An 11,431-nucleotide genomic window follows, 5' to 3' on the forward strand; every position below is an offset into this window, starting at 1 on the left:
AGGACAACATGACATTCTACTCAAGAGATAAAATGATCATCGCCAAATGAGGAGTGCATGAGACTAGTTGTGCAGCATCTCGTCTCAAATTATTGGAATCCCTATGAAGCTCAATAGATGTTAAAGCAAAGCACAAGGTCTGTGGGTGAATTGAATTGTAATATGTCAGCTTCCTCTGTGTAAGGTGCTTTGGCAGTGAGATGATTATGCCTTAGAAGATCATGACAAGAATCACAGCTTCAGTACACCATCTGATCTCTCTAATCCACCCTAAGAAGACACAATCATCTATGGCAAACAGTCCTTGCAGAAGAATGACCACCTAGTCACTGTAAAATCCTGATACTAAATAAGGCTCTCACACAAGCAAAGAAAACAATTACAAGGATGCCTGCTTGTACAAGAGCCTGATCCTGTCACCAAAGGAACAGGGTAACTTAAATATTGCGCTATGAAATGTCCTCAGGTATTATTGTAATCAATAATAGTCATAATCATCGTACATGCTTTTAAAATGTTTGCGTGTTGTCCTCCGTCCAAAATTTCACAAGATCTGATTAATATAACTTGACATTAACCAGCCAGACAGCAATCCAAGAATTAAAATCCCGAGTGAATGGTTATATAGCCACCAATATACACCTACAAAGAGGATTTTGATAGGTCTTGGATAGTCATAGCGTTTTAAGATGCTAACTACATTCGAGGCGTAGCCACAGATGCACAAAAGCCACCGTCTATGTCACGACCAGTGCTTACCATCATTGTGTCCGACCCGACGTCACACCGCTTTACCAAGCAGGCTACCTGGCGTCAGCGTGCCCAACATAAAAATATTACATCCGGTCTCTCATGTCATCGCGCCAACTGTCCAGAAGATGGTGCAATAAGCTTCTGAAATCGCAACAAAATCAGTCTGGTACGGCCTCATTCGCAGTCAGTCAGTCAGACGCAGAATGCATAATGAGTTTATTTTTGTCAGTCTATGCGTCATATATTTTAAAAAGTTATTGGTGAGAAAATCTGTCAAAAGGTGCAACGTGGATATGAATTCGGCAGTATTACTGTTTCGAGTGCAATATTCATTCACAGTGTTTTTTGTTCATAGGTTAAATAAATATCCGTTGCGCTGCGTCATTGTTTATTGGTGTGCCACATTATTCAATGTTAATTTAAATGTAATCACTGTCAGCGTCGTCATGAATTTTTATCCTCGGTTTAGCCACCAGAGGGCAGCCCAGGGTGATTAAACACGGTATCATCAGCAGCCTTTTTGTATCCCGCGGATCTTCTTTCACTGCGGATGCATTTGAAGAGAAGCTTGACAATGCGTTTGTATGACATCAATACCAGATCTCTTAATGATGATATATTTTCCCCCTGAGTAGGCAACTTTGAGTTTGAACTATATTTTGTGTCTCTCACTCTCTAAGAGCTGCAGAGTGGTGACAGACTTGTACATATTTAACCACTTGAGATGGACATCGCTGATTTACAATCCAACATCACGCACTGCACTGCAGTCCGGTGACCCTGGACCCACTGTTAGGCCATCACGTCGCTTAAACTGACAGGCCCTGTAGTCAGGAAGTTTGCCCCACTATTATGAAAGCTGTCACTGTCTTTCTGAGAAATATTTACATTGCAAATCAGTAACATTTTCGACTTCATTACATTCTTTTTTTTTCTTTTGTAAAAAAAAATTCTGTCTCAGAAGTAGCAAGGTTTATTTTAATTAGATCTAGGCAGAGTTTAAATGTTTACTCGATTGGTTAACACCGTTAACCGTGGTTCTGTATTGTGCGCATGAAAATGAATGGACGTTTCTTTGTGTGAATGCTGAGGTTTTGTCTGCTGTTTCCAATGAAATGTAGGTTCGTCTTTTTCGTCACTGAATGTGGAATCTTGCAGGTTATGATTGGCTCTCAGTGATCCTTGAGCTGGCGCACTCTTGTTTGGCTGCCATTGATGAAATTTAGGATTCGCGCGAGGGGGGAGTGTCTACTGCATTAGGGTCCGCCTCTACTATATATTCCCAAGCATCCCAGTCGCGACAGTACTCAGATAGTTGAAAGCAGAGTGAGTGTAAGTTCAGTCGTTCAACAGATAAAACAGTTCCGCAGAGCCCTGTATTCGTTTTTAGAGGCATTATTGGATTGTTAGATTACACTGAGTGTGCTAGCTAAGAAAGAGTACTTGCTAGTTTCGAACCGTTTTCCTCGGTCATCAAAACGAACAGCAGGTGTGAATTAATGTCTGTATATTATCCTCAAGTGTATTGGTGAGTATCTTTTTCTCATTCACTTTCTTTTTTTCCTCTTTCACCCGCGTCCCTTCAATTTTCTGTCTCGACTGAATTGACATTTCCTTGCTCTGCATGCAAGGACTGCATTTTTATTTTTCTGTAAAACACGTTTGATCCCAAATGCGCTAAAAGGAGCGTCATTTCCCTTTCAAGGGAACCTTGTACGTGCTGTACCCCTATCGCAAATAATTGCACAATTGCAGTTTGAAAATGTAGTTGTCTTGAGTATGACGGGCTGAACAAAAGCTTGTTTGCATATGCTTTTGTCCAACCCTTTCTTCCTCGCGCAAACGTGTCGGAAATAACATCTTACCAGCATCAGAGACAACGTCTTGTCCATTAGCGGTTTCATGGCCCATGAAAAAGTTCGATATACAATTAATTTAATTTCTTGAACAGCACTCAGAGCTGAGTTTTCAAGATAATTGCTTGTCCAGTAATGTCATTTGTCTTGGCAAGGTATTTTAAACCTAACATCGGTATCGCATACCTACAGACCACGTTATTTTATATAATGACACATTTTTTGTATGTTCTGTGTTACTATGTAGCTTTCACGTTATGCGTACGCGACGTCTTTCTCATTTTTCGTTTGTTGTCGAGAGGACGAAAACGTTCGGATGGCAAATTTTATCAATCAGTATACTGTTGACTCAGAATGGAATATGCCGCTTGACAATGTCGGTGCTGTTCTGTTAGTCTGATGCTATTATTTCCATCGAGCTATTTATGCATATGATTCACTTTTTGTAGGTTTTGCTTCCTACTTGTGAAAGTAATGAAACAAAAGGTCATGCCCCCAAGAAAATGGAACAAAAAACATCTATCTTGTCCTGTTGATTTTTTTTTTTCCTACCACCGTACCTGGTAAAATGTAGGAAATCTGCAGTAAGGCAGTACTGATTATATGGGGTTATTTTCTTTTTTTAAGGTGTATTAAGAAAAAGTGAAACCTTTGATGTGCAGCTTGAATGTAAACTAAACTGAGCAAGTATCAGTGTGAAAAGATGTGTGGAGAGCCATGTAAGGCTTGGCACTCCCAGAGTTGATGCAGATTGTGTTCACCTTGGGAATCTCCCAATATGTCCAATGGTCACAAGCGTATCGACACCGCCTGCTGGAGGTGGACCTGCCCTGACCCCTGATTGGTGAGGTGTTTCTGCCACTCTTCAGTGCCCCCCCCCACCCCCACAGGGAGCATGCTTTGGCCGGCTCTTATCAGCAGGTGTGTCTAATATTTGTTGTGCAGCGTCTTGTTTGTCCGCTTTTCTGTTCGCAGCTGAACATGCCTTTTCAAATAGAGTCCAGTGGTAACACTGTTGGCTGGTACTTGAGTGCACCATTGCTGTTTCAGTAACTAAATCACATGGATTACTTCTGTGTTTTAGGTCTTCCCCCATCAATGAGACGGGGGCTGTGGATCAATCTTGAAACCTGACAGATTATTCTCACACACAGTGTAGCTGAGGGCTCCTCTGTGTGACAGTAAGCTGTCGAGTAATGCCCCCAAATAAACCGAGCCTCCCACCGTCCTTCGCTCATGCTCAGTCAGTATGACGGTCAGCCAGTCTTGGTTCGTTAGCGAGAGCGTTGCTGCTAATTAGCCATTAGCGGGCCAATTAGCTGTTAGGAGGCCATTTCCAGCAGCCTGACCTTTAGGAGCGCGAGCTGCTTGATTGCCTCCTGTTGAGGCTGGTAGAGAGCAATGGTGTGAAAGCGCTAAGAATCGGGTGAGCGGTGGAGCTGAGCTGGGTGGAATTTGCACACCCAAACGCCCCACGCAGAGATGGCTCAGGGTTCCCCTGGCATGTGGTTAATCTTCCACTGCTTTCTCCATCCACTCTTCTTACTGAATGCGGCCAATGCTTGAACCGTTTCAAACAGCTGAGAATTGCTGGTTCTGTTAATGATCCTTCGTGTGCAAATGATCAAGGCAGATATTTCCACTGATCCATCACCAATGTTTTGATCAAGACTGATATCATTTTGCTGCATTGTTTCTGCAAAGCTAGTGCATGTCTCTGAAGCGTCGACCTCCTTTCTTAAGCCCACAACACTGCTAGCAATGATGTCTGTGCTCTGAAAGAAAGGCGTGTGTGTGTGTTGCTGGGGGACACTTTTGCAAATGCCTTTTTGTTTGTCTTTGTTGTTCATGCGTGCACACTGTGGTCTTCTCTCAGAGCGATCATTTTCAGAACATAATCGTAGGTAGCATATGTGGAAACCACATAGCATGGCCTTTTGAAGTAGTTGGTTTGAGTCTGTTTTGAATCCAGCTCTTTGGCTTGTGAGCTTCAGTGTACCAGAGCCTGACTTACTGGCAGGCATGGCTTGTTTGTGTCTAGAGGTGCATCATGACTGCATTCCCCTGTCTTTCAAGTGTACATTGTAACGGTAGGTTTACCATTACAAACCGTTGCCTCTCAGCACAGTAAGCTGAGCTGGTTGGATTCCCCCTCTCAATACAGGTCTGCCCTCAGTGAAAAGTTTCCACACCAGGGGAATTTTTGCACCTTTTGATCATAGGCACATGCAGGCTCTCTCTCCTTCATACACGCCCACACACTCACGCTCACGCACGGTAATCCCTGCAATGCAAGTCAAAAACACACTGATTGAAAAAAAAAAAAAAAAAAACTTTCAGGTTCTTAGATATTTTGCTGTCGCGTGATGAAATGTAGTGTAGGCCCTCTCATAGGTGAACTTATAATGAGCTGGCAATGGAAAAAGCCTGTGTTGAAAACACCACCGACGGTCACCAGTCTGCCTGTTCAGATGATTGGATGTACCCAATCCACGTTCCCCTCTTCAGTCAGCTGGGAGGACAAACCTGCTGTCAGCATAAAGTGTCATTATGTCACCAGATTCCCATGTTTCGGTACACTTTTGTAACTGAGGCCCCAGGACTGTGGGTCTCGCGCATCTGTGTGAGGGGTAAATGGCTGCGTCATCATGGTGCGCGGCGTTCAGAGGGGCGCTAGTGCCGTGCCTCGCACATGCCTGCGGACTGACCCTGACACCGGAGCAATTGACTGGATTGCAGAGAGGCCTTCAGATGCGTCACGTTGGCTCCGGCACATTTCAGAAGGGCTGCGCAATCGCTCTTCCAAATACCGGGCTTCAGAGGCTGGTACGGACAGTGTCAGCAGCTCCGTTTCACTCCCACTCCTGGGCTGATTTACGGGCAGAGCGATGAGAATTCAAATGGGCAAGCAATTTTAATCATGCAAGACATGATCTCAGATCAAGTGGACAGTGCAGTGGATGGAGGCAGTAAGCCCAGATTCTGTAAGCAGTATGGATTGGCTTCAAGAGCTCTGATACAGAGAGAGTTGGAAAGACTAGAGACAAAGACTTCTAAACCACATAGTGACAGAAAGACCCTCTCATCACCCCGGCCTACACAATCAGACACGTGCTGTACGAGAACCACAAAGATGAGAACAGCCCCATAACATGGGGCACGTGCATCTTTCCAAGGACTGCCCCCAACGGCAACAAGAAACATGCATTCCCCCCCAAACCTCAGTTATGTTCTTGTCATTGTTACTACTGCATAATTTTTACCTTCAAAGGAAGTGCTTTGTGGAAAATGCATTAACATGCTTTCCTCTGAGATATTTAAGAACATAAGTCTTGCTTTGACAACCATCCAAAAGGCTTTGCTGCACGAAATATCAGGATATCCAGCACATTTGGGAAAAGCTCTGTAAAAAAAAGAGAACCTAGCTTTTTATGGTTTGCCGTTTCTGTCAGCAGAGTTATCCGGAAGTACAGATCCTGGAAACTGGCTGGAAATTCTCTTGAGCTTGCTGGGGTGGGGGGGGTAGAGGGGTGATTTAAGGGCACAATCTGAGAACAGCAGTTATTACACGCTGTCCCCATCACAGATTAAACTCTCCAAATGGCCCCAGTGCAGCGTGGCACAGCACAGCAGTCACAATGCCACTCACCTCCAGCGCCACCAGATTAAAGTTGCTCCGTATTATTGTAATAGCACTGTAAATCTGAGCTACTGCTGTGATCATGTGTTTTCCCTGTGTGGTGGGGGATCAGCATGCCTTGTTTTTTGCCCACTGTGCAGTGCAGATTTTTGGGCTGAAGCCTCAGTTATGGGCCCGGGCCAGACTGGAGTCTTAAGCCCCTGTCTGGGGCTGGCATTAGCCCACTGCTGCAGGTGCAGGTCAGTATGGCGAAGCTGGAAAGAAGCTTACTACTTGCCGAGAGCCGACAGGTGTTGTGCGTGTGCGCATAGTTTCCCCTCACGTGCCCTGGAGAGATTAGACGTGGCCATCCTGCCAGGGTGACTGCAGAGACTCGTGGCCGTTCACACATTCTGAGGTGATTGGGCGAGCAGAGGAGAGCTCCGAACACCCGGCATCGTCTTTGTGCAGCGACCGCGGCAACCCACAGTTCTGTCCCGAACCGGAGCCGTGAGAAGAGGCTGAAAGGACGTACACGTGCTTGTGTGGGTATCTGTGTTTTGTGGCCATGCCCTCGAGTGCCTCGTGAAACACGAGAGGAGCCTTTACGTGGGTCTGGGATGTTTCCAGGCGTCAATCTCTCCACATGCTGTCTGTACAGGACATAGGCAAAGGGGACAGAGGGGACAGGTACTTAGAAATCGTCAGAGCAGCAAAAATTCTACCGACCTGTTTGTTTGGGACTACTAATTAGCATACCCCTTAAAAACTGAGAGGTTTTGGCCAGGTGTCTAGGTTGCTTTCAAAGAACCTATTTAGGGCTGAACTGCTTGATTATACAACTCACTTTGTCTGCCTTTTTGAACTTGGAAAGGGAGGCTTCTCTACCTTCTTTAAATTGAGTCCAGACTATCTCAGCAGTAATGGATTGAATCATATGCAGTTTATAAGTTTAATCGTTACTTGTGCTCATCAGACTTCCTTTTCATTCCCCTTTATGCTTTATTGGGCTGATATTGTGTTATTCTTAGTTGAGCAGGATGTTTATGTGAACACAAAGCAGAAATATGACTGGCAATGGTGTGTGTTTATCTTTCCCTTCTCATCCTGTCCTCTCGTGTGTGTGTGTGTGTGTGTGTGTGTGTGTGTGTGTGTTTGAGATAGACAGAGAGAGACTCTATTTCTCTCTCTTTGTTTATATTCCAGAGGTTGAAATAACAATCTTGTATCAAAAGGTTATGGTTATGCTGAGGATTTTTTTTAAATTTCCATATCCTTTGCTTGACTGATATTTTTAGATATCCAGCAATTGTTCTAATAACAGAGAATGGTCTGACAGCAGTAGCAGGAACTGAGGAAGAGTGGTTTCCAGTTTATTGAAACCATGTTGTAACTGGAGTGGTGTTTTACGCTTCCTGTGGCTTCATGCTGCTGACCGGGAAACAAGGGATGTAGATAATAATTTCACAGTTAAGCAGTATAAGGTTATTCCCATGGGAAAAGTTCAAGACCTCAGTGACAGGCCTCATAGCATATACGCAGGCATGGAACTGAAAGGATTACATGCATCACTTATGGACTGCATGTAGATCTGCTGTGTCTTGAGGCAGAACCATGCAATTAAAGTGAAACATTGTAAAACTCAGATGGCTATGGGCTTTTTTTTTTTTTTCAATTAACAGATTGAGAGCAGGTGTAGAAATATTGTCCAGGGCTGAATCTTAGTGTGGTGTGCTTGTTGAAGAATGAGGGATTGAAGCTATCCAGGTGTTGAATTGTTCATACAAAATGCCAATTTTTCTAGTGGGCAAAGGTTTTCATTTAGGTCTGACATTTTTTCGAAACAAGATGTGTAAAATAATAATGAATTGAGCAGGAGAAAAGTATTGTATTGTACCAGTGGCTGGGGGAGGGGTGGAGTCCATGCAAAGTGATGCACATACAGTAGATTTCGAAAGATCTTTTGTCTGAAGTTTGCGTACTTCATCAAAAGGGAAAATTGTTTCAAATTCCAGATATTACTAATAATCGCTGTTTGAGCATTTCATTGATCAACATGCTGCACCAAAACCACAACTGACTTCTTTTCAATGAACCATTAAAATATCATACACAATAACTGAAGGTCTCCATCCCAGTTTTGGGTTGGTCTCTCAATGCTTTAGATCCAGTTCAATAAGCGGAACAAGACTTCTGATGGTTCAGTTTGTAAATAATGCTGTTTGTTTAGGGGGTCTGAGGAATGCTGGAGATGCAGGAGTATGAGAAACCATTCTCACAGTTCACCTTAATATGTTTTGTTCAGCAGAGGCAAGGTTTCCTGTGAGGTTAGTAACAGCTCTGAAGCAGCTGTAGTCTTAAATGATTCTCTCAGTTTTGGCACAGTCTCTGTCTCCCTTTGACATTTTCAAATCTTGTGGTAAGAAGAGGAGAACATAATGCCAGTAACCCTCACGCTGTTCCTGTAAATTTAGCAGAACTTAATCAAAAAGGATGAGAAATGTAGCATCTGTAAAGAAACAAGATATCTGGACCACATTGTATTCACAGAAATGACACAATGACTCCATGAAGCCAGCATGTATACAGCACTCGAGTTATGCCATGGTAGTTAAGTGATAAATAAACAATCCATTTAAGTGATCTTGAGCACTGCTTGAGTTAAACTTGTAATGATTTACTTTGTGGAGTGGTGGAAATGCGTGGCTTACTTGGCAGTGATATTGGAAAAAAGAGTTTATAAATAGTCAAATGGGTATGCAGAAGTTTGCTATTTCATTTTCTATTTTCTCCCTTCACCGTGGTTGTCCTGTTTCCGTGCAGCTATGCAGACCGCAGCCCTGCAAACACTGACCATCATGCCTCTCTGCTTTTAATAGGTAGTGCAAGACCAACGTCAGACCGTGATGGTGCTGTTCAGTTGCCCAAAAATAGGCCCCCTTGCTTTCCTCCTGTTTTTTTTTTCCCCAAGCCAAAGCAGCACTCTCTCCCCTGACCTCAGTCAGAACACTGTGGTAAAAATGATTCCAAGAATGCAGATGCGCGTAATGTCTCTGACGGTTCCAACAAAAATTCAGTCGTTCCTTTTAAATTTGGAGTAGGTAATTGTAGCGGACAGGTACTGCTGCTACAGCAGTGACTGTGGTCCTGTTGGAGCTTTATGCGCCTTAGCCGTCGTGTTTGCACTGCACGCCCACTGTGCAGTTTCACAATGACTGCATGTCCCACCAACATCGGGCTGTTTACTGTATACAGAGCTCTAGCCAAGCCACACTTATGCAGTGGTGCAGTCTCTAACATGCTAGCCACGTCATAGACAAAAAAAAGGATGAAATGGACCAAGCAGAAGTGTTCTTATAGCCCTCTTTGAAGAAAAAGACAAACTGTCACAGTGTTCGGCTCTGAGAAACACAGATACAGATTGTATCTGTTTGGTACGAATGAAATAAATTAGGTCACACTGCGCTGGTGGCTGGTACTAAGCTACCCCTCTGCAATACCTGTGTACCCATGTGACAATTAGCTTGAGAGACATCAAGCTTATAACATCATTTCAACAGAGTGTCCGTTGTTACATAATTCCCTGTTACATAATGTCACCTGTAATCTGTTGAGCCACATTAGTGGAAATTTTGTAGCAATTTGAAATGCCAGTTATCAGTGAATGAATGTGTGGGGTGGGTAATCTCTTTCCCTCTGTCTCCCTCTGTCTTTCCCCAGCTCAGTGTTTGTGCCCTGCCGAGACATGACTGAGGTGATGATAACCAGCACCCCGATGGAGGACATGTGCCTGAGTCCCAGCAAGGACAGACACTCCTACCAGGTACCACGTCTGCCTGGAACATTGGGCTGGGGGGTTGGGTATGGGAGTAGTGGGCCAAGATAGGGACTGGATTATGTAGGTGTGTGTGTGTATGTATGTATGTATGTATGTATGTATGTATATATATATATATATAATATTATATGTTTGTGTGTGTGTGTGTGTGTGTGTGTGTGCGCATTCCCAAGACTTCACAAACCCCAGGTGTGTGTGTGTGGGCTGACCCATAAAGAGCTCCTCATTCCCCCACCCCATAGCTTCATGGCCGTTCTGAGACCCCTTGTGCCTGAGACAGTGCTGCAAGTGCGGACTTCTACTTCTGGCCCCAGTCAGCTCTCCACTGTTATCACAGAGTGACAGGTGGCCATGTCCAGTATGACTGAACAGCACGGTACCCTCAGAGCAGCTGTCCTGCATTAACAGGGTGTCTTTCACAATATGTAATGCATTGTACTGTAAAGCCTGAAATCTTCCAATGGCTTGCCTTTGCCAAATAGCTACCCTTCAGATTCCTTTTGGCCAGACAGGCAAATAGGCGGATGCTTTTCTTTTCTTTCACCTGTCATAGTCAGAGGATTGTCCCACACTGCCAAGTTGAGTTGGCCATCGGCCTCGTGGTCTGGGAGTCTGAACTGTTTGCTCTTCTCAGAGCGAGCGGAGAATTGGGGGGGAGTGGGAGATGGTGTGCTGTCTCCTGTCTGTGCAGCTGTTGTCCCAAGGGTGCCCGGCTACTCCAGCCCCCTGCTTCTCCAGTCAGGCTGTAGGCCAAAATCCAAAGGTCTGTTTTCAAAGCAAAGCGGCTTCATTATTATTGTGAGAGATGCAAACAAAATTATTAATAGAATATGTTTTCCCCCCCTTCTGGAAGGCCTATTTAAGGATGGGATAATTACCTAATGGAATGTTTTGTTGCTGGAGGATCAAGGGAGAGACAGGATAAGACTGTAGTACTGCTTGGGAGGCCACAGGACCCAGTTACAAATAAAGACTGTATTACCAAAAAGGAAACAGGCTGAGGAAATCATTACTTGTTGTAGGTGTTTGAGAGTCTGTAATGGCCTTGCTCAAAAGTCATACGCCATGCTGGGAGCAAATTGTGTCTTCCATAAAGATATGAATGGCCTTGCCTCTCCTTTGTTATTCCCATTTGTTTTTTTGAGACTGATTGGCTGGTTTCTTGGCGTTAAACCAGCCCACAGCTGTGGGTAAGATATTTGACTGCACCAAGAGTGTTGCCGCTCTTCCTCTCGTGCAGCACACCACAGCTGCACCTCTGTCTCTGCCTTTTTGTCAGTGACGGGAGAGGGGCTGGCACCACAGTCTGCTTGTTTTTCGAGGTATTAGCTTTGCCTCCGGCAGCTGTGTGATTTGTGCAACCAG

At 44.4% G+C, this 11,431-nt stretch overlaps 1 protein-coding gene across 1 annotated transcript in view; it reads left to right on the forward strand.

The window, feature by feature from the left end:
* The first annotated feature begins 2,079 nt into the window (after nucleotides 1–2,079).
* Nucleotides 2,080–11,431, forward strand: part of lbh (LBH regulator of WNT signaling pathway) — a 10,958-nt gene continuing 1,606 nt past the window's right edge. The window contains exons 1-2 of the mRNA XM_036542343.1: nucleotides 2,080–2,281; nucleotides 9,949–10,051. Of these exons, the coding sequence (XP_036398236.1) occupies nucleotides 2,253–2,281; nucleotides 9,949–10,051 (132 nt within the window). The 5' untranslated portion in view covers nucleotides 2,080–2,252. The remainder of the gene's footprint in view (nucleotides 2,282–9,948; nucleotides 10,052–11,431) is intronic.

This window comes from Megalops cyprinoides, chromosome 12, assembly GCF_013368585.1.
Source record: "Megalops cyprinoides isolate fMegCyp1 chromosome 12, fMegCyp1.pri, whole genome shotgun sequence".
Taxonomy (NCBI): Eukaryota; Metazoa; Chordata; class Actinopteri; order Elopiformes; family Megalopidae; genus Megalops; species Megalops cyprinoides.